Genomic DNA, 27,372 nt, shown 5'->3' with positions numbered 1-27,372 from the left:
GGGAAAATACAAAATCTCATCCTATTAACTTTCAGAAGTTGACCTTGACCAGATTATTTTTCCCCCAAGAACTGTTTTCAATGCTCACAGTCAAAGGCAGCATAAGGAATCAAATTAGCCCTAATGACTTTCTATCTGAAACACTTGTTAGACAAACAAAAGGAATAAAAATGAATTTCTTTCTTTAAGATATTTGCATCTGTTTGGGGAAGGATACCTGTTATTCCAAACAGTTCTCAAACAATGTGCACTGTGTACATTTACCTGAAGGATAAGACTTCTTCTTTGTTCTTTGTTCCATTTATGAAAGAAAATTAACTTGACATGAATTTCTGGGCAATATGCAGGATACAGTTTAGGTTATTCAATATGTAAAATGTATTTTTATTATATATAATCTCCCTATGGTATGGGAGAAATAAGGTAGAGAAGAACAAGTGTGTTGAAACAATGAAACAATTCCAAGAAAAAGACTCTTGCAACTAGTAATACAACTCATCTATAGTTGTTACTACACTGCTTAAAATGCAAACCTTTGATAGAAAAAATGGACTAAAACCAATATTGATATTGCTACATTGTCAGTTTTTCTAAAACACTTAACCACTAGGAGATCTGTCAGGACCATGTGGTTATGGGGGCTAGACTCAAGTCCAATATCCCCTTCTATGTATTGATCTAAATTATAATTAGTCCTGAAATATTAGTAACAATATAAAAATGGAATCATCTTTTAAAATGGAGAAGTATTAAGTAACCAAGTTGAGTAATTTAAAAATGTTATACACTTAAAAGTGGAAAGAAATTATTAAAAATATTTTATGAAAAATCTGCACAGATCTAATGTATTCCATAAAATAGTTCTATGGTGTGGAAAGTATGCCAAAAACATATTTTTTCTTTGGATGTCCAAGCCAAAAACTATATATGCCCAGTTTTGATTTTCTTGTCAAGCTTGAGAATGAGATTAAATTATACATTTGTCTCAGAAAACTGGGAATCCTTCTTACTTAAAGGTAATGACTTTCAAATATCTTAAACAAGGGTAATACATGATGAAATCCTACTTAACACATTTTCTTTGTGCCAAACTATTTCATTTAAAAATATAATCTTGTCAACAGTGTAGATAATTCTCACCCGCATGGTTATTATAACCATACAACTTGATTCTCTGCGTTACTGCAATGCAGTGTGAAAAGCTCCCAAGATTTTTCTTCTGGATATTTTTCAAGTATAATGTTTGCTAAAATAGATTTAGAAATGTAGGAAAAAATTCACAAAGAGTATAATTTTTCACAAAAGCAACCATTAAGATGGTATGATTTTTATCATGGATATTTATACTATCTAGTTTATTTCTTAGGTAAAATATTTTGTGAAGCAGTTACATATTTGGTTTAATTTAATACATTTAATAATAAGAGTAACTATCTATCTTGGAAAGAAAACTCAAGATTATATTCTTGACAATAGAGGTGGGAGCATTACAAACCAAGAATCACACTTTTAGAAAGGATCTTCTTGCAGATTTGAGGTCCTCTATCATATGTCTTCAAGAGAGTCTAAGAAAAAGTTCTGTAAATTATAAACTCACTGGCAAGGAGTTCTAGTAGAGAGGGGTATGTAACTATCCTAATAAGCCAGCTTTTGCTTCCTCCAGTACACTTTTAGATTTGTCCAAGCATACCTGAAATTATTCACCACTCCGATTACTAGGGTGTGGCTTTGTGAATTAACTATAAAAACTGATCCAGTATCTGGGAAGTTTGCTAATTCCTTCATTGGTTTATTAGGTCATATGTGAATTTTCCTACCTACTGAATATCTGAAACACAGTAACCAGTGAGCACTTGACTCACTCATGTTTTTTAGAGTCAATATGCATTCTTCTGTTTTACATATGACAGCTTTAGGGACACTCTTATGGGGCTTGGTGACATGTATATTGTTCTTTCCACTCTACACCAACATATATTGATATAATAGGCTAGGGAGTGGACACAGGGGCAATATAAATATGACCTCAAGAGAGATAAAAATCAACAAAGTAGCACGTAGTAACTCTAGTATAGTATATACCCCAAGCACTTGTAGAGATAACACACCGTATTCTAAAGTCTGTTTGTATTTGTAGAGATAGCATATTGTGTCTCTAATGTCTGTGAAAAATCATCATATTTGATTTTTCTATGACAAGTTTACCCCTAAAAGAAAAATTCCCAAGCAGTCCTTTGTAGTGTGAGCTTTCCTCTATTGCTGAGAGGAAATACCAGGCACATCACAAAGTCTACTGAATGGACCAAGGCTGGCTGATGAAAGAATGACAAGGTTGGGCAATAGGGAAGGGAAATGGTAGACGAAGAAATGATGGGCTTTCCTCAGAGTGAGTCTATCAAAAATAATGATTTACAAACCCATCTACTTGAATGCCCCTTGAGGCAATGAAATCAGAGAGCCTTTGACAAAACTGAAAATCCATAGGTTCTCTGAGTGCATCTCTTTGGACATCTTGGCAGGCTACAAACAGCAAGCTGGATACTTACCATTTCCTGTGGACTGGAAAGCGAAAACACATTCTGTCTCTCTTGGGAGTTCTACCCTTCAGTGGCTTGCCCTTGTGCAGGAGGGACATACTCTGCTTTGGGAGATTGTTACTCATGGTTAAATATTAAAAAAAGAAACACCTAACTTTCACTTGTGTTTCTTTCCCAGGGTATCCCAGGAGTACCATCAGCAGTATTCAACCCAAACCTTTGAAATGTGCTAGAATGTGTGGCAACAATGGCTCTAGCAATAATAGTGTTTGAAAAGAATAGCAAAATCCCCAATCTGTTATAAAACAAAATCTGTAGGGAGACATGAGCACACATATTAACCAATCTCTCCACAGGAAGACATATCCCCAGTAAGATGAATGTGACTTTGCAGGTCTCTTTCATGTATCACACCACTGATTTCCCAACCAATAATCACATACATCACTTTCTAGTTTCATGGATGCCTAGAACAGACGTGATTATTATAAGGACTGCTAGATGCCACTTGTAAGTTAGAATGAACTGTATATTGTCAATGATGAAATGGCCCAATGTTCCTAAAGTTATGAACATACAACCAGGACTTGCCATGGCTATAGCTGCCAAACATCAGAAAAGGAAAATCAAAATTGAGAGAGATTCCACATTTTCAACTCAGAAAAACCAAAACAAGTTTTTTGCTGATCTGCTTTAGAAAAGAGGAGCTTCATTCCCACAAAGCTCTCAGGTTTAAGAGCGAACTAGAGCCTCTCACTTTATTTTATTTTATTAGGTTAAAACCAGGAATGTGAGAGTACAGAGTTTCTAGTGGAGGACTCCTGGTTACAAATGGCAGTGGAAACAACACATTTCTGTTTGCTTTGAGATCACTTGCTGAGATGGGGGTGTTCATCAGGTGCAAGTCACCTATCCATCTCCACAGGTTTGTTTCAAATAGTATATTTCTATGATAATCTTATATTTGGAAAACACTGACAACCAAATTTTCATAAACTATACTATACTATAGAAAGCAAGGTTCTCTGATATCTTCAAGGCTTGAAAGATCAAATCAGAATCTGTCAGTAAATTAATGTTTGCACCTAAGCTCTTGACAGTCAATTACAGCCACAGAATTTTGCTGAGATCTATTAAATCGTCAAGGATCTTCACTATAATATTCATTTTGCTCTTTTTTTTCAAGAAGCAAACAGCAGATGCCAGTTTTATATGAAATTAAAGATCAAGATTCAGGAGACACATCAATTCTTTAATTCAAGAAGAATGTTTGAGTTATACCTCATTTCTTTCATCCTTGAAAGTATGCCACACATGCCTACATGATCGTATGATGAAAGAATCTATGAAAAACTTTAAGATGCTCAGATAAACAAAGAGTGATTTGCATGCACCTATCTAGTGTCCAGATTCTACCAGAGCAAGAGGATACTCTTTCTTCTACCCACAATTCTTATTCTATGTCTGGTGCCACCTCCTTGTGTGTTCCTTTGATTGCATGAGATATGAAAGTCAGTGACTTATACAATTCATAGAATTGTAAATTATCAACATAAAGAAGAAGTTGTTTTAGGAATAAGAAGAAATATAATATATGATACTAGATGAACAATTTGCTTGTCCCTTGGGAAGTAACTAAACTTCCAAAAAACCAGTGTGATGGGTGGCAAGATTTACTGGAATGCATTGTGTGATAAAAGTTGCTTAACAAGTAATAGCTTATGAGTTCATGTCCTTGGATGCAGAAAGCAAGAAGATAGAGTTAAATTAAAAGTTATAAAAGTGGTGAAGAAAAGGCGCACCCAATGCTTATCACAGCATCACAGGACAGGCAAACATTTTGACTCCACATGCTGCTCGTGGGCCATTTAAACATAGCATGACCAAAGGGCTGACATTTGCATGAGCTGGAATTTTGGCTGTCACCTTTTCCCTGGATGAGGATACCGATTGCACAAGGATACCTTTTTGGTCTTTATTTCTTCAGAAGCATGAAAACAAACAACCGAAAATGAAGTAGGTGACAGTGAGGAAAGGGGACATTCCACAGTATAGAACATGCTGTGCCACTGGTGATGAAATCACAAACAGTTAGAAACTTTATTTTTTTTTTCTGTGTCAATAATGTGTACCAATTGCAAGGAACAGCACCGTGAATGCCTGTCCCCTTAAAGCCGTGCACAATACACGCAAAATAAAAACAATCAAACAAATAAAATGAAATCATTTACACATAATAATTAAGAACCCTGAACATCCAGAATCAGATTTTCCCTACAGCATGAAGACTGAAAAGGTAAACAAACTAAAAAGCTTGAACTTGAAACTGACCAACAGCAAGAAGTTCTTGGGAAGTTCTCTGTGAAAATTCACTACAGAATTATTGACATTCCAAAGATGGCTTCAAAACAAAACAAAACAGAACAAAACAAAAACCAGTGCAAATTCTTTCTAAGATTTTTAACCACGTATATCCTTTGACTATATATATTGGGTATTTCTAGGCTAGCTTTCCACTTTTGAAATCTAAAATTAAGATTAAAACAATCAAAACAGGATGTCTTAGAGTGCTCCATTGAGGAGTCTCCTGTGTCACCACTGTTGGTGGCCTGTGGCATGTTGTTATGGAAAGGTACCATTGCCACAGAGATTTAAAAACAGGCTAATTGGGTCTTCCCAGTGATATTGGTCACCACCATAGTGCCCTGCTTGGTCTAAATTAGGAAGATGAAAATACCTGCATGTTGGCCAAGGCTATAAAGAGTACTTTTCCAGAGCTAAACATTACATTCTCTTAGGAAAAACAAAACATGAGCATTTGGTCAACTGCCTTTGTTGTGCAATTTTCATGTGACTATGTTAAAAGTCATAATTATTTTTCTCTTGCAAGATAAAAACTGTCTCAGTGTCACCTCTTACTCTATGAGTAGGAATCTCATTCACTAAATACTCACTGGGAGCAGGAATCTGGGCTGTCTTGGTCACTGTTCAGCTCCCAGGTTGTAGTATTACCTGGCCTATTGAATGGGCAACAAGTCTCTATTCACTCAGTCACTAGATGTTGATTAAACAATGAACAGCTATGGTCACTGAGCAGATGAAGGGAAAGAAGTTCTCAGCGACATTTATTTCTTAAGTATCTGGAGTCAATGCAGAGGGCCAAGGAGGCTGAGAGAATTGTCTGAGAGATGGGCAAAGCCATCCCATTTCCATTAGTAGAATCACAGCTTTTGGAATGTTGGGTTCATCTCTGCTCTTTGGTACTTTTGAATGGAAAGAGCCATTCCTTGCAAAGTGTTAAAAACTCCACAGTCTCTTTGAGTAACTTTCTCTTGGTCATACCCAGTGGACCTCTAAAAGTCCCACTGGTCACTCAGACTTCTTTTCCTCTCAGGAGTTGCTAACAAATTCAAAAAGTCTGGACTGAGAGGTGAACGAAACAGGGCTCAAAATGGCCTTCTCCATTAAAAAAACAAAAACAAAAAAGAACTAGCACTATCTATCATCTGTGCCAGACAGAGCAGATGTGCAATAAATACTTTGGGGGAGGGGTGGTGTGGAAACCATGGCTGTAAAAGTCCAGGCACATCCAAAGTGTCCACTCGTCTCCCCAGCCTTTCTCCTTGGCCTGCCTGAATTAATGGGTGATTCCTAGAGGTCTCTGATGCGCTCCACATGGCTACTATTTCATGGACATCTTTGTAGTTTGCCTGCTATCCTCTCAATAGCCTTAATCTCCCTTCACATGACAATTATTGCTTCTTAGAAATGAGCGTGCAGACTCATGAACAATAAGCCATTTTCTTCTTTTATCCCTATCAACATCCAAACTCAAGAACAATTCAAAAGGAATAACTCAGGTGAAAAGAAAACTCACTTATGTCTTCAATGTCCAATCAACATCGCTGAATGGGAGGACAGTATTTGCTATACTCTACTATATACAAATACGCTTTGTTTTATTTGTTTTTCATCCATGCACTGTGTAATGGGGATCCCGACAACAGTCCCAAACAGGCACATGAAGGAGGGCAAATGTTCAGTCATGACTGGGACAGGATTGTGCAAGCCATGGATGCCACTGAAAATAAAACTGATGGAAAAATCCCACACAATAGTAACGTGGGACCCGGACACACACGATGACTGAAATGGTGGGGTTAATCTTCCTGCTTGCAGGGATTGGGTGGTGGTCTGGGATGGAGAACCTGGGGAGTAGGCTGGGATGGAAGGGATAAGGGTCTTACTAATCACAGTTCAGAGCTAAAGAGATAAGGGATGAAGAATTCTGCAAGTTCCTGGGAATCTAGGCACATTATCCATGTACCTGTTGAACAAGAGTGCCAGGTACCATATACTTAGACTACATCTAGAACCATTGCTTTTCCTGGCTCCTTTTCAGCTCCCATGCTTCTTCCTGGAGGCAGTTCACCACTGTTCACATTCCGGAGATAAGCATAAAATTTGGTAATATAGTGAAGATGTGCGTTTTTCTTCTTCCATGCCCAGATCCTCTCCTTAATCCAAAGTAATGTTTAAAGAGTTTGGAGGAGGTGAGGAGACTCTTAATGATTTTAATGTTGATCCCAAATCCACTCACCTTTGGGTGGATCACTACTTTTTGTAAAAAGTAGGATCTTGGCCCTTCAAACAAAGCAAATCAAAACCAAACCAAAAACCAAAAGCCAAAAATCAGCCACCTACCCCTAACCCTCTCCCACCGCTGGAAACAAAGCAAAACAAAACAAAACAAAAAACAAAACAAGAAAACAAATAAAAGCCTTAAGCATTAATGACCTCGGAGCTCTTCTAGGACGAGCTGCAAGATGGCCCTGTCTCCACGCCTTGTTCAACTTGATGATGCCCGGGAATGGGAGATGATGGTTTCTGACTTCCGGCCTTGTACAGAGTATGTTCTTGAAGCTGGATTCCATCAGCAGGTTAAGTGAACATGACAAATGTCAGTTTCCTCTGTTCATTATACATAATTTTTATGTATATATATATATGTATACATATATATATAAATTTACTATATCTGATTGTTCTTTTAGAAGCCTTTTATGTGGCAGTAGGCCTCCAGGGAGGAAAAGAAAATGTACAAGAGCCACAGGAGCACGAACAGGGACGATGTGAGGAGCTTGGCAGTCCGGGGCCCTCCCAGCTCACCTCCTATTTCTGGCCTCCGCCGATACAGCAGCACCCCCACGTTGATGAAAGCAAAAATAGTGAAGAGAGTGACAGAGAAAGCTAGCGTGCCAGGGGACACTTTGAACTGTTCCCCGTTGGCCGCGTGGTAGATGGCAGCAATGGACCAAGCCACACCGATTCCCAGGAAGACATTCACAGCATTGCTTCCAGTGACATTGCCTATAGACGCATCTGCATACTGGTCCTGGGTAGCTGCTACTTTGCTGGCAAATGTGTCTGCAGAGAAAGAAGAAACAGGCCACGACATAGAGTTAACCTTATAAAATAGAGTCCTGGAGCTTCCACTGTGTCCACTAGACTCAAATCCAAAGTAGACTTCTCTTTCTCTTTTGAGTCAGTCTTATGGTCAAGGGAACAGAACACAGATCTCAGGAGTTAAGGGCTTGGTGATGTCTGCATCACTGACAGAGAAAGATACGTAAGTCAAGTTTTTTTTTCCCACAGATATCATAGTTCTTTGTCTACTGGGATTGCATGGCAGGTTTTCCTTTTCAAGAGTATTTACAGCCCAAGTTATATCTATATCCAGTAGGGGCCTTCAAAGACTGACTTTTACAAGGCTCCATCCAGCTGTTCTTGGTCATAATCCCTAGGGGCCAAAAATCTATCTTCACAGAATCTCAAAAGATTTCTAGGTCACTATGTGTTGGAAATGGTTGCAGGAGAGTGTTTGTAAAGCACTGTATCAGCAGTATTGCTTACAGAAATGACAGAGCTAAGGTGTCAGGAGAGAGTTCTGAAGATCAGGAAGCAAGTCAATACCGTAACCGAAAAGACTCAGACTGTAACCATAGCTGACATTTGCCTAGAGCCACGAGAATAGAGAAGTAGGTTCACCTGTATGACAGCAGTGATTGTGATAATAATGGGAGGTGATGAAATGCAGCCCAAGGGTGATAAGCAGCATGCCACACAGCTAAGAGGAAATGATGGTGGACCTGGTACATCTCCTTCTTGCCTTCTAGGATCATACTTGTTCACTGTAGCCTCTTCCCATGCCAGAGATACCAGAAGGTCTCCTCAGTTCTCTCTGCTAACCTTCACAGTGTCTTGTTTTGAAGACAGGGATAGCATGGCTTACTACTAAACGTTAAGGTTTTAGACAGCACAGCTTATGCTTCTCTATGGGTAGAATAAAGAGATTTCTGATCCTCTTTTACAATGAACTCTGTGATCCTGGGTCACAATTCTTCATTAGAATGGGGGTAGTTGACATCCCCTCAGATTTGCTACTTATAAGGTAGAATTTATAATATAGAAAAGGCTGCTTATGCTCTTTGATCAGTGGTATGTAGGTTTTTGTTACTTTGTAGAGACAATAAAAATAGAGCAGTACAGATTGGTTTACAAGCTGGGAAGGGCTGTACGATGGCTCCACTTGTTAGTCATAAAGATTTCCAGCCTGTATGATGCATAGTTCCTGACATCAAGGCTTTTGTCAGGGCTGGTGAAATAGTTCAGTGGGTAAAAGAGCTTGCTATACAAGCTTGTTATCCTATGTTCAATTCCTGGAACTTATGAAAAAAAAATCAACTCCCCAAAGCCGTCCTTAACCTCCATACCCACACCATGGCATGTGCACCTAAACTCATACCCTCCTCCCACACCCCATTCTTTGTGTGTGTCTCTCTCTGTGTGTTTCTCTGTCCCTGTCTGTCTGTCTGTCTGTCTGTCTGTCTGACTGTCTTTCCCTCTCTCTTTCTCTCTCTCTCATACACACACACACTACACACACAGACACACACACAGACACAGACACACACACACACATGCATGTGTGCATGTTCTATCACATACATACTAATTCACAGATGCTGTCTTACACACAGAGTTGTTTTAGTGGTCCTTCTAAAGTGCCATGCACAACATGTTCATAATAGATGTTGATAATGGTTGCACTGAATCCACATTTGCAGTTTTAGTAATGGTGAATGTCATACGTCTACTCTGGGCCTCATGGGTACCCTGCAAGCTCCAGCAGGGTCCTGTGACATGTGTCCTGTGATACTTGAATCAATTTCTTCTTTGTGCTCCTATTCTGTCATTACCATCCCATGAATAAACTTCCATGAAAACTGTAGGAAAAGTGTATGTGTTCATATCACCCTGCAGATCCCCTGCCTTGTGAAGGGGAAGAGGGTTGTTTAGGTTGACCAAGACAAATGCTGATACACAAAGTAAAGTACAAGAAACAACTAATGCCATGGTCTTGGAAGGGATGCTAGCATGTTCAGAGGTTGGCTCGATAAACACAAAGATACAGGAATCAGATTACAAAGTGATTCACATACATTCAAACATGTTGATGATGGCATACATCTGCTTTCATACATGCTTATCCCCAGCTGGCCTTTCATGCTTTTTCTTCTGTCTTGAGCTTTAATTAACTGTATGTCAGCTGTAAACTCTCCAACATTTAGTGCTATCTTGTTATTCTCTATGACTATAAATCAGAAAGCGGGAATGTTTCCAGGAGTTGAACTACACATCAGAAAGTTAGGCCAAAACTGTTCCCTGTAGACCTGTTTCCAGTTCACTTTACATAACCTTGGCTAAGTCATCAGGTCAGCATACAAGAATAGGCCCCTGTTTTCCTACAGGACTAATTACTTTTTTCTTAACCCGGATCCCTTTAACTTTATAGCTACTTGAACATCTCTTCTGGAAATGGCCATCCTTACAATGTTACAGGTGTGACCTAGAGTTCTCTGTTATAAATCAAGAGTGTCCCCTCACCTCAGATAGCTCATCTTATTCTCTACTCTTCTGGGACAATGGCCCAGTTTGTGCTTAAAAGTCATTTTCCTGGAGCCTAGTTTCATGGTGGAGATACGGTTACTTTTTCAGCACATACAGACTACAGATGATCTAAGACATGCTCCAATACGTATTGAGCTTCATGGTGTCAAAGTGGCAGGCAGCTCATCAAGGAGATATTCTGGCAAGGAACTATCTGAAGGCTCCCTTATAAGGCATCCTGCCCTTCTAGTTTGTTTCCTCATCTAAAATGAAGACTCTAGACGACCGAGACCAGTGTCTAGAGTCTAGAAGACTCTAAGACACTTCCTAACACTCTTGTTTGGATGGTCCACCCAATATACCGACATACTAAATTTCCTTTTGGTTTTGTTCTCTTTCTGTAGAAGTTTGGATGTGTCCATTTTTTTGTTAGAAGCAGTGGTGATTCGAGGAAGAAAGATTTTCAGAACTGAAGATATTGTGTTGACCAAGCTGTGTTAATTTTAATAAAATTAACCCACACAGCACAGCCTTTTATCTTTTAGCAATAGGCAAGAAAGATTGAAAATTATTACCTTCCACCTCCATCAGGGAAACTACCGTTTAAATAGAATAGAGGAAACTTTGTCTCAAAGGCTATGCTTAATTTTAATTGTGTTTGCATATTATTAGCATCAGATATATGTGGGAACCTTTGCTTAACCTTTGCTTACAAAAATGCATTTGGGACCCACTCTAGGCTGATTTACTCAGAGTCTATAGAAAAGGAATTTAGAAATATACCTTTAATAAGTGTCTTAATTCCCAAGGCTAGGAGTTAGGAGCCATCGATCTCAGGTTTTGAAATAAGAGGACCAGGAATGGCTGCTAGTGCCCTGCTCTGAGGAGCTGGTGCTGATGTTCCAGGAAAGCAGCTCTTCAGAGGCAGGACACATCTGGCTTTTCTTGAAAAATTGATGCCCTCGATATGATGGTTATTTTGTGCATAAAACATCTTGGGTGGTCTTAGTGGAGGTGCCAGGGCTGCCTAATTGTAATCATCTCACTGGAGTTATGCTTTGTGCTTGTTTTGTGAACATTTCTGACAGCTACACTGAACCGCCAATGGAGTGATCTTCCTAAATTAACTAGGTTCTGCCTCTTAGAGGAGAAAATGTAGAAGTCTGTATACCTTGTAAGGTTTGAAGGGAAATGAGTCACCACGGACAGACTCTAATGAGTGCTTAATAGTACGGAATAGTACACCAACCAAAGCCAGAGACACTAAACTATGATTCTAAACTTCTGGGAGCTGTAACAAACACTCTTTGCCAAATAAACTTACTAACTTTACAGCCTCATGCCTTTCAATGTGATCATATAGAAGTTATTCTTAAAAATCAAAGCAATTCTTTTAAGAATTTTGCAAGTCACCAAGAGTCATTAGAGATTTTCTGGTTAAGTTCCCCACCTTCCCTGTGGCTGGAATGTAGGCGCTGTTGGAACACTATGTATGCATGCTCCTCTGTTCTTACTTCTCTTCCATGCTGTCTGCTCAGAATTCAGGCAGAAATAATTTATTCAGGTGCTAACTCTTCTACCATTAGCCAGACATAAACAGGATTTAGCCTTGAGTCAGTTGTAACATTTACATACCCAAGTAAATATGGATGCCACCCCTGGCCACATGAAAGTGATCCTTATTTGGCTTCCAAGCAGAGTGCCAGAAACCAGAGAATTACAATGGACTGATTAAAGATGAGAAGGAAAGGAGTTGTAAAAACTCAGTAAAAGGCAGATTGGGGGTGGGGGAGGGGAAGCTAAAAATTTCTGCCTATAAAGCTGTCTTTAAAGAGATTGAAAAAGATACGGAGATAGTCACTAAAAACTGCAACAGGTTGCCTGCTGGCAAGGTCAAGGATCAAAGCTCCTGCTACTCGTCTCCCCTCCACACCCCACCTACAGGGCAAATAAGACTTAGCAGTAGAGCTATGGGAGAGAGCCTGCCCCTCCCCGACTCTTTGCTTAATTGTCTGGACTGAGGCCATTCCAGAGGACAGTTATAAAGCTGTCACCAGCATTAGCCACTTACATGGCTTCTTTCTCCCTGTAAGGAAGACAGGTACTTCCCCTGGGCTAACTGGGCAAGGGGCAAGGCTTCCTACAGGACGGCTCTGACATCAGTAACAAACAGACCCGCCTTTGCGATTAAGTGACAGTTTATTTTTTTCATCTTGAGCTGTTCACTTGAATGTGAACTTTTTGCAAAGATCCTCCTGGGCCTTAGATTTCCTACCATGAAACTGACATGATGCTAGAGTTTAAGGTCAAAGAAAGAAATTCTAATTCAAAGGAAAAGTAATGAGAGGGATTTTTTTTTTTTTTTGGTTTGTTTGTTTTGTTTTTTCCAGGGAACACAAGGTAGAGAAAAGAAAGAACAAACAATCGCTTTTCCAAAGTGTACTTTGATCCATATCCTCAGCTGAAAATGACAACCTTCCAATCTATCATGCTCAAACATGGTGGGTTTTCAGTGAAATGTCCATACGTTCTTGAGAGGATTGCAGGCCCCTCCTCAGTGGAACTCCTAGGTCTGGCATTTGATTAAATTTGCTAAAACTCCAAATAAATAGCCTGAACATTTAAAAAAAAAATTAATTTCGTTTCTTTATGTGAGCACCGGGAAAGGGGAATCAGGCACATGAGTTTTGCAAAGGCCAACAGAGCGCTGGGTCCCCTTAGGCTGTAATTGTAGGTAGCTGTAAGCCCTTAGATGTGGGTGCTGGGAACTGAAGTTATTTTATTTATTTATTTATTTATTTATTTATTTATTTTAGAACAGTGTATGCTCTTAACTGCTGAGCCATTATTCCAGCTCCATCCTGAATTTTTAAGAGGACCCTGACAGCTTCCTTGGAATGGGAATTGCTGTATTTATTTGAATTTCTTGATCACTCACTTCATCTTGTCTCTGGTTCTAAAGAAACCCTAAACAAATGAGCCTAGTGTACAGAAGAGTAGTGATATTCCCTCCTGGCTGTCCTTTGAGATTTTTATGTGGGTCTGAAGTAGAGGAGGATACATACGCTTGCAGTCTTAGGACCCTCATTTTTGAATCTCACTTGTTTATTGCAAGAAATAAAAATGACTTTTATAAGTTACATGTTTGAAATTCCAATGCATACTTGATGAGTAAAGGGGCCAAGGTGGGCTGGTCGGAGAGAAGCCCCTTTGTTCTTCCTAAACCTTATGGACAGGCAGCTAAATGCTGATGACTTCTGCTCATCATGGGGACATTTACCAAATGGAATCGAAGATAGATGGCTCATGTGGTCACCAGAATCAGTGTATCTCTGTGGGTAACTATGACTGCTACTGAGGAACACTGGTCCTAAGCACATAATCTGCATACTCAGAGATCTGCTTGCCTCTTCCCCTCTAGATTAAAGTTATGGATCACCATGCTCAGCTAAGGAGCATAATCTTAAAGGAAACTTCAACAACAGAGGCGAAGATGCTTCTGTATCTCCTCTTCCTTCTGACTACTGACTTCATGTCTTCAGTTTGTAAATTGTGTTATAGATACATCATCTTTTATTTACCAGTGGTATGCTCTATTGATTGCACTGCATGGAATTGCTCTGCATATTCACTTAACCTGACAAATGCTTTTTACACACTTGGTAAGAGATCTGTGCCTTTGAGATATTTGAAGAAGAAACATAATGCCCACACTGGTCAGCCTTTATACTTGGGATCTTTCTAGATATATAATTGTTACTACAAACACCATGTAAAGTGCCTAGGATACAGTGAGCTGAACACACCTGTCTCTTTCCCAGTCATCCAAAACAACAGCCCCAGGTACTTAAAGCCTTGCTGGCAAACATCTCTTCATTTTAACACGCATGCCAACGTCAGAGTGCTTGCACAGCTGTTGCATGGTTTGCTTATTTTTTCCAACAATTATGAGATTGGGTGGACAGCTGCCCTTAGCTCTACCTCACTCCACCCCCAGGGAGGAAATAGCGTCTCCATTCACCTAGATCGTGGTCCATGTTTGGCATGGATCACCCTCTGTATTACCTAACTGCCCCAGCTTCTCTGGGTATTAAAGTGATTAAGTTGCATATAATTCCTTTTTTGACAATGAGGCTGTGGCGGTTTAGCTGACATTGAAATGTTTTCTTTTTTTCCTGCATGTTTATTAATTTAAAATGTTATGCCTTCAGGAAACCATCATTAATAACTGATGCCTTAGTGGGACTATGATTTGGATATTTTCAAGGCCAGAACTAACCTAGAATATTGGGAATGAAGGGAAGCAGAAAGTTTAGAGAGGAAAATCCAGGCCTTGGGGAGAGCAGATGTGGCAGAAGTGAGAGGGGAACAGTAGCTTCCCAGGAGAAGAAGAACACTAAGTAACCAAAGGCTCCATGAACAGGAAGCCAGAAAGTCAATGCAGGTCCATAGTCTTAAAGATTGCACAGTCAGTGTGAGTCTGCAGGGGAACACTAAAGGCTTGAGTGTAAGTCGCCAATGATTAGCAGTCTAAGGAGTTAACCTGCTCTATTTAAATGTAAATCCACCCCAAATAAGGACTATGCTATGATATCATAACATGTTTATCTCTGTTTTCAAGAGTTTCCATCTCCATGATTAAGTGCAGCCTCCATGGAATTCCCTCTCTCTCTACTCTCCCTTGGGAAACTGTGCCTAGTGCTGAGTGGGTCCTTGTGAGATGATTCTAGAATGAATGAAGGGAAAGGATGCAGAGTGCCTAAGGCTATTCCCTGCTCAGATGCTACTTGCTTTCTTTGAATATCTTTGAGATATTCTTTGTAACTATCCTTTTGGATGCTTTTATGACTAGGGCAGAAGAAAGACAACTTGAGTTTTTCATGTAAGAGAGCTACATTATTTCACAGATCTGTTTAGGTTTCCTAGATGATTGTGGACCTTGTCAGACAATCTTACAGATGTTTTTGCTATTTCTTGGCACTAAAGTATCTACCATAGACTTGGAACAGCAATACTTGACTTTAGAAAACTTACTGATATCAACTTCTGCATCGTTTTCTCTCTACTGCCTAAATGCAGGACTCCGGAAACACAGAGGATGGGGCAGGTAGCACCTCTGTGGCCTGCTAGAACAAGACCATGGCAACTGTTGCCATAGCAACTGTTCACTCCCACCCAGCAGCCTTACCCTCAGATCCCTACTTGTCAAACAAGCTACCTCTGGGCTCTCTTTGCCTGTTTTGGTCATCTGAAGCCTCAGCACACATATTCCTCAGAAGAAGGACATTTTCATGACCATTTTGTATATCTGTGGGTTTTTTGTTATTTTGTAAATACAGCTCAGGAATGACAGGCTATAATTAGTCCTCTGCTGAGCCTGGTTACAGACCCTACTGGGGATCATTTTTGTTTGGATCTGCAGAGAGTCTTGCTGTTTGTCTCGAGCCATGATATTTTACTATGATAACCTAATAATAGCTTGCAATTTATGAGAGCCCATGCCCTGGAGCCCCCTGTGCTCCAGAGGGAAAAAAAGAAAACAAGCATAAAGCAGTTCTCTGATCACAAATACTAGAGCCCAAATCAGCCATCTTTTTCTTGTGCATGACGTATAAGACTTATATTTGCTGAGCTAAATAAAGGCTATCAAAAATATGGTCACTCACCAATTTAGCATCTTTGGTAATCATGTGCTGGGAAAGGTGTCTGTATCATGGAAGGCATTTCATGGATTTAATTTTTAGAATGAAGCAGAGTATAAACAAGTAATATATAGCTTATGCTTCATTCCTGAGAAAAGGCAGAATGTAAGGTCTGTGTGCTGAGAGCAAAGATGGTATCCAGCTGGTATTGCACATAAATGCCAAGCACCATGACTTCATATTTATACCACGCTCTATCCCAAACAGATACCAACATTCTTTTATACCAACATGTAAGATTTATCGTTCAAATTAAGTGACAATTGTATTTGCCTTCTTTTATAAAAATACTAATGAGCCTGAAATCATTCTGCTGCGCACACTGTGTCCATGACATGGTAATGAAGTGACACCTTGTAGCCTAATATTTCTTCTTATGAGTTTGGCAGCAGTGTGGAATTCTTTGTACAAGGTGATAGGCCCTGATGAATAGGTCCAAGTTTCTGTGTTCTCTCCCTAACAGTTGTGATAGGTTTGTATTGATCATGACACCTGGGAGAATGAGAAGCTGAATTAATGATCCTGGACTCTTTAATACTGGCTACAACCAACAAACTGAAGTGGTCAGAAACACATATAAAAGGCTTATATAATGTTAAATATTGGAGAACATCCTACAACTCCTCAGTGTTGATTCTAAGTGTCATTGTGTAATTTTTTTCCTAGAAAACAAAATTTGTTTCCTAGAAAACAAAAATGTATGAGATAATAGTATTTCTGGGGAGAAGGTACTTTGAGGTATTTGGATTGCTTTAAAGATGTCAACATTTACAGATGCCCAAAGCAACTAACATAAAAAAAATACCCCCACAGAGTTGCAAGATGTCTGGTGAAAAGACTTTTAAACATCTTTAAGTGTGTGCAGTAAAGTCCATCCTAATGTATTATAAGAGGAAGTACAATTACAGTAAAATGGACAACCCATATTTTTATATTAAGCATCTTCAATGGTAACTCAGAAAAGACAGAACTATAGAGTCTGAAAGTATGTAAGGGATTTCTTGAGGCTGGAGGAAGAAATCAAGATTATCTGTAAATGGTGAGGGGTGTTATTGGAAATATTCAGTGCCCTAAAATAGGAGTTTTGAGGGTAACAACAGCATTACCCAGTGAATTTACTAAACAGTCAGTATGGGGAATTCTTCAAATGTGTGAATTTTATAGTTTGGAAGTAATGCCTGAATGTATTAAAAATGAAGGATGGCCTGTATATAAAAGTACAGAAGAGTAGCCTTTGAGATTTTTTTATTATCCTATTTCCAAATAAAAGGAGAAAGGGAGGAATATCAATCAAAAACCTCTACACATCCTTGTTAGAGGACTGACTGTACACTTTTTGATCTTTATGGGGCTAAAGGGACTGAGATCTTTATTTTACATGATACTTGCTTCTTGTGACATGTACCTCAGATGGAAAAAAGTGGGGACTTAGATTCTCTCACAGCATACAAGCATAACATTAGTATTTCAAGTGTAAGAAGACACACACACATGGACATGTGTGTACACATACACATGTGTGCATACATACACACATAGCATCCTGTGTCTACTGTTGCCCTTGCTTTGACTGGCAGAGTATGTAAGAAGTCTCAGCTAAGATAGGATGGAGTATCTTTAGCGTCTCTCTCTTATCCTGTGATTCTCATAAGGCTGAGTGAAATTGGCTGGTGTGCATTGGGGCACTAATCCAAGGCCTCTGTAAGGCTTCAGGCTGGGTGTGACACAAGCTGAGTATCTCTGCTCCTTGGACTGCCTCCTGATAGATGACATCATTGCTGTCATCCTGGTCATGATCCAGCCTTGTGTTCAATACCATGTGTTCATGTAGTATTGAGAAAAATAAGTTAAGGGCTGTAACTGCTGGGAGAAAACTTTAAAGTCATATAATACAGGCTCTTGGTCTGATCAGAAAGAATAAAAGCTGCTGGACATTTTGAAATGGATCTCCCAGGTTCTTGCAAGTGTTTTGGGCTCTTTGCATCACCTCTTTTGTGAAGTGTTTTGGTTTAGACCAATCAGGAGCTGTGGTGTTGGTTCCAGAAGTCTTATGAAATCTGATATCCAGCCCTCTTTTACTTCACTATCCTTGTCAAGAATTGCTCTTGTACCCTTCTTTCAACTTCAGTTAACATCACCTAACTGCAGGCGACTGCACTGGTGAGTACTGACCACTTAACCCTCAGATGGCTCCCGGCTACAGTAGGGTTAAGATGGGGTCTGCAGGAAAGCCACTGAAGTGACTAATGCTGCCCGGGGCTGCTTCCCTGGCACGGTCCCTCAGTGGCCTTGCCTCCAGCCTGACTGTGGGTCTGACAGTCCTGTTTTAGTAGCTATGACCTTTCTTGGTAGTGAAGAAACTGGCTGTCTAACGTTAGAGTATCAGAAGACAAAACATTCCAGCCCTGAGGCAGCCTCTTTGAGGAATGGACACCAGAGGCACTGGGGAATCTTGGCTCTGGGTAGACAGTTTGGGATGATAGAAAATGTTTACCACTTAACTAGACATGCATACATGCTGTAGAGTGGCGCCCCTTGAATATTGTGAGTGTCTGACTTGAAGGGCCAATGTTCGCAGGCTGGCACTGAAGAAGATGTAATACAGTTGCTGGAAACAAAGCTATTAAGGATATCCACCCACCAACCCCCCAGCATCATATATCAATGGCCAAGAATTTATGTAGCTACCCATGCTTTAATAGGTACACTTGGGCTAAATTCCTCAGAGGACTAAACATTTTAATTAGCAGATTGAAATAGAAGAAAAAGGAGATATAACATTTCCTTTAGGATCTACTTTATGCTTCGCCTGCTGCCAGGTACTTTAAAGAAAAGTGGTTTTCACTGCAGTACTATGAGATATGTTTTCAATCCTTTCCCCACCCCTCGTGCATTTCTTCATGCCTGGGTATGTGTAAGTATGTGGGCTCACATATATACAGCTACATGCATGTAGAGACCTAATGTTCATGTCAAAAGTCTTCCTCAATGGGTCTGTCTTATTCACTGAGTCAGTTTCTCACTGAACCCTGAGCTTGCTGACAGGACTAGCCTTGGTAGCCAGCTCGCTCCAGGATTCTCCTGTTTCTACCTTTTGAATGCTGGAATTACAGCTAGGCAGCCATGTCTACCCAGCTTTTAGGTGGCTCTGGGACTCCTAATTCTAATCCTCACCCTCATGCTTTGAGGACAAGCAGTTTAATTGCTCAACCACCTTCCTATTGCAGCGAGATTTTTATTTTGCATGAGTCAGGCCAAGAACCCAAGGCTTGCAGGTGTTAGACAATGTGCCTCCACAGCATGTCATGCACAGCGGTATGCAGAAGGGGGTCGGATGGTTTACACCCTGTCGTGCCTGGCTTGAATGCCTATGTTCTTTTCTATTGTCTCAATGCATGTGCTTCTATAACCTGATTACTGAGAGAAGGCTATACAGTCTTTCGGAAGCTGAAGTCCGTGAAGCATTTACCTCTCTGCCTGTGAGCTCTGAACCAATAACATCAGGTCTTCGTGGATGAGAAAAAGTGAGAAGAAGCTGAGCCAATGCAGTTCCTTGCTGTTCTTTTTGGAGCTCAGATGACAGCTGATTCAGAATAGCTGGATAGAATTTCCCCACCTAGAAGTGCTTGCTTGGGTTGGAAGTTGTCCTGTCCCCTTCTGACCCTACCTTTGTGCTTAAGAGAGGGGTGGGGTGAGCATGTTTCTTGACAAATCCTTGGACAGAGGTTCCCTCTCATTCTCCTGGAGATTGACTTCCAAAGCTAACAGTAATCCTTCTTTTGTCTGTTGGGAGAACATCCGGAATGTACTTTCTCCAGACTCCACCTACCCACACCTCGGCAGCTGTGTGCTACAGGCAGCTGGACCTAGCCTTGCAATCACCAAATCTCCTGTTCACATGCATCAGCCACGCATGTCTGTGCTGACGAGAACTGTCTTGGCATTTCATTTATTGCTAGCTATTTCAGAGCTGAATATTTCCAGTAGACTAAGCTTTAAAGATTTTACGTATGAAATAATGAGTGTAGAATGATAAAGGCAAGTTTTTACTAATTTCTGAAATTGTTTGAAACTTAAAGCTTACTATCTAATTTTTATTCTAAGGTGAGTAAGAGCCCAGGATCAGAGTTTGCATATAGCCACAGTATGAGACGCTTTGAAAGTGAAAAATGTCAAAACTGATGCAGAGAGATATGAATAATTTCAAGAAAATTGGAAGGCATATGGGGAAGCATTCATATAGTACTTTAAATATATGTTTAAAATGGCAGAGCAGAATGGCTAGAAACTGTATTACAAATTACACAAATTCCATCCGTCTGAACTTAAACTAAGTGTAGACAAATAATTTATTCTCTTAACTTGGTGAAACACCAGAGAGACTTAGTGTTCACTCTCTTGTGAGCTGTGGAGACAGAGCCACCACTGTCTCTATCCCTAGATGTGGTATCATACATTTCCAAGGGTGACATTGAGATTTGCCTCTCCTTGAGTTATCAGTATGACTTCTGCTACATGCCAGCTATCTTAAGGCCCAATGAGAAACAAGGCAGCATGGTGTGGAAAACTGTAAAATGCTTCCTACTTAAACACAATATAGAGTGTGTTAGCCTTGGGAGCTACAAGAAGCTGGGAAATGAAAAACTGAAACATAAACCATTAATAATGAATAATTTTTGTAATAAAAGTAATATAAAAATAGTTTGAATTTTAGTGTAGGGAAAAACTAAACAAAAGGAATCATCTCACCTTTTGGAGCAGGGTATAAGGGACAAAATACACAGACTGAGGTTGCAAAAAACCAACACCATATCATTTAAAAATGTAAATAATAGGCAATGTGAATATAGCGCACATACCTAGCACACGCTAGAGCTTTATGGTCACCTGCAAGGTTTCCTCTCTTGCTCATGACTTCTTTCTACCCATCATCATATTCTCCAATCCTTTTGACTTTGCTTAGAATTGATCTTAGTGTAAAATCTGAGATAATTAATCCCAGCATCTTATATTAATGTGCAGAACATATTATTAAATCCCCTAACTAATTCTGTTTGAACTGCCATAAGTATAAATGCCCATTATTTTCAGGCAGAAGAACAGGCTCAGAGAGTCAATAAGTCACTTAGACCCACACTGTGAATGAAGAATACAAGTTCAGACACCTGAGCTATGCTCCTGAGTGCACATCAGTGGCACAGAAAAAAGAAAATGGTGGAAGCTTTATCTCAAATTCTTTTCTGGTATTTAAAATTCAAAAATGATATAAGCTTCCCCAAGATAAGAACTTTTGTTTGTGAATTTTCTATATATACATTGAAAGAAAAAGTTCAAAACCATCCAGAATTGTGTTTCCTTTCATATCTTAAAAACCTCCAGAGGGAAATAATTCCTACATGGCATATTTCAAAGGATAAAAGGATAACCAGAGCACTAAAGGGAATAGAAAAATCTTACAGTGCCAGGGGCTAAAAGACAGTATGGAATATTTATGTTTTAATTTTTTTTCTGGCTTCTGGTGAGCATCTGGCAGAGGAAAGCTCAAGGGACAGTGGGCAGGTATCAAGTGCAGACCAGTTGAGACAATGGAGAAAGACCAAGGCCAGACTTTGTTGGGTGGCAGAAAATGCTCACAGCTGCTCAATGTCTAAGAGAGTCCCTTGTCACTACAGAATGGTTTCTTTCTGAATCCAATGTAAACAAGAGTCTAGATATAGGAAATCCCATATCTAGAGTCCAGCAGATGAAGAGAATGGATTGGATTTATCCCCACAGATTGGATTTATCCAAATAAATTACTGTGAGCTAAAATGAATGTCCAATCAGAGGAGGCTTCTCTTTTTTCAAAAGTCTGGTTCCAAGTGTTTATCCTCATGTTTTCTCCTTAAATCTGGAGCTTTCTTTTCCACAGAAACAGTGGGATGTGATGTTTTGGACTTTGAGAGACAACACAGTTTACCTAAGAGTTCAAAAGTGCTCGTCTGAGTTCTGTGAATATCTTATTTAGGGAGCATGATATAGATTCAATATTATAATAAAACATAGGAGCTTTCTACATACAACAACTGATGGTTTCATTAGATTCACCTAGTAAGAAGTCAATTGTTATGGTCCAGTTTTGGTATGAGGTGTGGTTGAACTTTATCAAAGCTATAGGTAAGTAATTGGCACTGTGATCCTACTTTCTCTTAGCTGGTGGCTTGTCTCAGAATGCAGAGCTGAAGAGCTGAAGCTAGTATGTTGTGTGACCCATGAACGAGGAAGCAGTCTCAAGCTTTGGATCAATAAGATGGGGAATTTGGGGAGAAGGGGGCAAGTCCTGACCTATGAGAAGAGAAGAGAGGACTGAGGACTAAAATTTCTCACAATCAGGAAACTTAAAAAAATTATCTTATTACTATACTCAGAGAGCAGAATATTGCTTATGCCCCATCAGAGCAGTGGATGGTAATTAGCAAAGGGATTCACAACTGGACAAGGTGGAGTGGATGAGAGACTTTGGAGCACTCAACACTGAATGGACATCTTCATCAAAACTTTCCTTTCCAGACTCAAGGATTTATGTAGAAGAGGAGGTGGGAAGATTATAAGAGCCAGAGTTGGTGGATGACTCCAAGGATTCAGAGTCTTCCAAACAGAACAATACTGATACACATGTGAACTCAGAGTGTGACAGCATACATAAAACTCATCACAGGTTCAAACCAGACCACGTATCAGCACTGAACAGGGGAGGATGCCACAAACTCCCACTTCTAACCAAGAAACTATGTGCAATTGATAACTGATGGGTATGTCCCATGCCAACATATAATAAAATAAATGGTATTTGCATGTGCGTGTGCATGTGCGTGTGTGTGTGCTTTTTTCTTTTGGGGGAGTTACATATGAATCACTCTTTACCTGGTACTGAGGTTCCAAGGGCGACAAACACAACTGCAGTCACAGAATCTTTCAGACCAATGGTGCAGCCAAAGTGGGAAGCCAGATCTCCAATGAAGGCTGTCAGTAGGCCAATCATGAGGATGGAGACAATGAAGCAGGCCCAGCCATTCCAGTATTCTGTAGGTGGGACGAAGGCAAACAGAACCTTCCAGAACACTGTGAGAAAGTGCATCACGTAATCAAAACAGGAGGGTAGCTTCTCCTCCCCACATTCATCATCGTCGTCATCTTCCCCTGGAAAAGAACAAAGCATATTTCATTAAGAGCCAGCTACCAGGGTCTTCTTCCACACTAGGTAGGCCAGAATCTAGCCCATTGTCACACTCCTCTGAGGGAACAGAGGCCATAAGAAGTCAATAAAGCTTAAGGATTTCTAAAAGTCAATCACCATGAGCCAATTATTTGTCATGGTACTCAGAGACCAAACTGATATAGCTCAGTGGTCAGTGACAAAAGCTGACATTTAATCAATACCCACTACCACATAGTCAATACTTACACAATGATCATATCTCATCCCAGTGGGGTTTGTCACCAGTGTGATGAATACAATTTCTTACCAAAAGCTGGAAAACTGAGAGAGAACTTTCTCCCTGGAATTTGGACAAAGTTCTACTGGCGTTCTTATCTTTTAGCTTAAAGTCTAATTGATAGTTGAACGACTCCCACAGGGTGATATTCAATCAAGGTTCCTTAGCACAGCAATGGGCTGTTTATACCACTCTAGATTCACCTCCTTTAGGTCAAGATTTCACAGGGTGTCTTAGTCATATAGCATTTTACCTGCACTTTCTCTAGCTTTAGAGTTAACATTGTTCCCCATATTCTTAGTCCTCCATCCGCCACCTTCTCCACTTATCCTTTGGAATGCCTCACTCCTCTTCAAAGCTTCTATGGCTCCAGACACTTAAAACTCTGAATGAATTGTTCTCAGTGTGTTCTCCAAGCAACAATAACAGGGAACTTACTAGAAATGCAAATTCTCAATCTAATTGAATGTGACAAGAAATCTGGGTTTGTATACCCTCCGTGTGATTTGACTGCACGCTCAACTTTTGAAGCTGTTGCTTTATCTAAAATTAGGCCTATTTGATATCCTCTCTTCTTCAGTTGACTGTGAGCCATTTATGTATTTTGTCTCTCTAGCATTTGGTCCCATCATCTCCACCACTTAGATGACTAAGTGCATATTAACTGAAGGAATGCATTCATAGATTTCTACTGATTTTATATCCATGTAATTACATGATATATAGACAAAGATCACAAGTTATTCAGTTAAATCACAGTTGAATACACAAATTAATGCAGAAGGCTTGCTAGTTGAAAAGACCAGGAAGTTACTACTTCTAAATAATAAAAATGAAAGTAACCTAAGACACATTTCATTAATAGGTAATGTAGCAATAGTATACATGCAATCTACCTTAAGCAAAAATAATGTGTTTTCAAATTATGATAATGAATGTCACTTTTATTAAAGTGATAGAAAAGTGATGGTCATGTGTTTTGTGATGATTTTTAAAAGGAGCTCCTTGCCCATTTTTTTACTTCTTCCAACACCAGCCAGAATTAACTTTACTTTGTTCCAACTAATGTACTGGCAGCAGGTGGGGCTGGCAGCTCTCTAGCTGACTGTATGAACTGAGAACTCCTGCACTGAGCAAATGCCTATGGTCTTTGTGACACAGTCCAGGGTAAAGCCATCTGGGGCAAAAAGAAACATGTAAAACCCCTTACACCAGTGGGAGTTACTTATCAGCTATTCTGCATATCAGATATTTATAATTTATAATAGCAAAATTACAGTTATGAAGTAGTAATGAAGTAATTTTATGGTTGGTGGATCACCACAACATGAAGGACTATGTTTACGAAGCATTAGAAAAATTGAGGACCACTGCCTTAAGCACACTCAAACTTGAAGCAGAGAGAGATTCTCATGAAACATGGAAATGGAATGCCTGGGTTTGCTCTTGGCCATACAGGAATAGAGAAGAAGCAATGCACTGTTCTTCCATGAGCACACGGTTACAATTACTACATACATAGTTTGATTGTAGAAGATGCAGGAGAAAGCTCTGATGGGTGCACAAAATCATTTTGTGACATATTTAGGTGAAGAACTTGAGTCAAGTGAATTGATAGAAAATTCTGCGAGTGAAAAAGCATTGTTGACCTCCCAGGTTCATGCTATTGGAGTGAGAGCATGTTTTCTGTTCTGAAAGCACAAACTGCTTTTGTGAATACAGGCATCTGACATGGGCTACATTATGATTCCTCCCTCCAAATCAATGCTTGGAAGCCCTAACCCCAAACCTTAGAATGTGAGCTTACGTAGAGATAGCACCTTGGAATAATAAAGTGAGACTATGCATCGGAAAGGACATTGGTACTGGGCACGGTGGGACAGACCTGCTGTTCAGCATTTCAGAGGTAGAGGCAGGAGCTAGAGTTTGAGGCCAGTTGAGCTATACAATGAGACCTTAGTGCAAATACATATATATGTGCAAGCTAAGGAGTTTTCTTGGGAGAAACCAAACCTATCACAGTTTGAGGCACAGAGAATAAATTTCTTCTGTTTAAGCACTCTAATTCAAGCCAGTTTACTATGGAAGCTTTGGTCAACCAATAGTAGCTCTTTAGAATCTTCCCATGTCACTACTTAAATGGGACATTTAAGTACATATATCAACATGTTACATTGTAGTCACAACTATGAAAAAAACTACTACGTGTCACTTAAAAGCAAAGTAACACGGTCCATGTATTAGGGTGTTTCATAGCCAATTTTAAGGTGGATGGGAAATGACAACCATGTGAATTTTGTGTTTGACTCAATCGCCTGACTCCTGTCCTTCCCACTCACATTCGAAGACCTGTAAATCACGTGTACCTATATGCTCAGCATAAAGCACTGGGATTTCTGGTTATATTTATTTTGTATCAGATCATTTTCTTAGCTTCTCTATTTATGGGAACTTTTTAATTTCTCAAGACATATGATTAAAATGTTCAGTGCACTGATCTTCTGCCATCCATGGAAACATTCTACATCTGTGAAATCATTTAATTTGGGAATGATTAAGTCTCAAAAGTTAAAGATGAATCAAAAAGCAAAGAATGCAACATCTCAAAAGAACTGACACATATAAATCAGGAGTAGATGTTCTATTTATCCTCAAGGTGGGATCAATAACATACTTCCCAAGAAGGCTGTGGATGGGATAATGAGAGCATCTGAACCAGGTATCTGAGGATGCTTTGAGCTAATAATGATCATGTAGCTTACCACTCTATCCTTCTTCTTAGGCGTGCAGCTGTGTTTTTCAATATCATTTCATTGCTAGTTAACAAGCTGTTTCCTAAGGTTATAGTCTTAAATTTTTAAACCAAAATAACATAAAGCACAGGGCGTTGTACTATACTCCTTTAATCCCTGGGAATCGGAGGCAGGTGGATCTCTGTGAATTTGAGGCCCAGCTGTCATGATACAACAAGACCTTGTCTCAAAAACAAAAAACAAACCACGAAACCCAAAACATAAAGTGTGTGTGTGTGTGTGTGTGTATGGGTGGGGGTGGGGGAGGGGGTTAGAGGGAGAATATCTCCTAGCCTTCCAGCATTATAGGGAATCTTAAATGTTCTCATCCTTAAGTCTGAAATGGGTAGCGCACAATTATCTTATAGCATTTTAATGTTGAAGTGTGTGTCCATTCTTTTCCCATGGATCTCACTGAACTTTATAAATTTTAATGATTAGCTGACAAATCATATAACTATTCAAAATGACCACTGACTGCCATGCATGCTGCACAATTATCCCATCCCAGGGAATGACAAGTGTATTCTGAGCATTCACAGCCAGCTGGACTATCCTTAAGAGTCTGTTTCTTGCAAAGAGCAATGAAACATTAGTACCCCCTATACCTTGGGAATTTTTTTTAATGCCATAGCAGGGAAGACAGCAATTGGCTGGTTCTGTAGCCTCCCAGTAGAGGATTGCTTGGGGAGACATGCTTCTCTTACTTCCCTCTTCTGTGCTAGCATAGAGATAGACAAGTTGGTAGACTTGCTTTTATAGGCTCCCAGTTAAATCCCTCTTATCTCAGAATCCTTCTTTTCAGCTTTATAGATTCCACTAATGGAAAGATAAACAAGCTGGGTTCGAATAATCCCTCCTGGTGCCTTATAAATGGCTTCCCCGATATACGATGGCCTTTATAAAAATAACATAA

The 27,372-nt window shown here is 39.7% G+C and overlaps 1 protein-coding gene across 5 annotated transcripts in view; it reads right to left on the bottom strand.

Moving 5' to 3' along the window:
• Positions 1-4,498: 4,498 nt before the first annotated feature.
• The window catches only part of Slc8a1 (solute carrier family 8 member A1), a 277,158-nt gene continuing 254,284 nt past the window's right edge, over positions 4,499-27,372 (bottom strand). For all 5 annotated transcript variants that reach the window (XM_028765077.1, XM_028765079.1, XM_028765080.1 and 2 more), the window contains 2 exons: positions 23,093-23,368; positions 4,499-7,964 (listed from right to left, as the gene is read on the bottom strand). In XM_028765077.1, coding sequence (XP_028620910.1) covers positions 7,588-7,964; positions 23,093-23,368 — 653 coding nt within the window. In that variant the 3' untranslated portion in view covers positions 4,499-7,587. The remainder of the gene's footprint in view (positions 7,965-23,092; positions 23,369-27,372) is intronic.

This window comes from Grammomys surdaster, unplaced genomic scaffold (genome assembly GCF_004785775.1).
Source record: "Grammomys surdaster isolate TR1022 unplaced genomic scaffold, NIH_TR_1.0 149, whole genome shotgun sequence".
In the NCBI taxonomy this organism is placed as follows: domain Eukaryota; kingdom Metazoa; phylum Chordata; class Mammalia; order Rodentia; family Muridae; genus Grammomys; species Grammomys surdaster.
The sequence above is the reverse complement of the archived record's forward strand: the minus strand, read 5'-3'. Positions and strand labels throughout refer to the sequence as shown.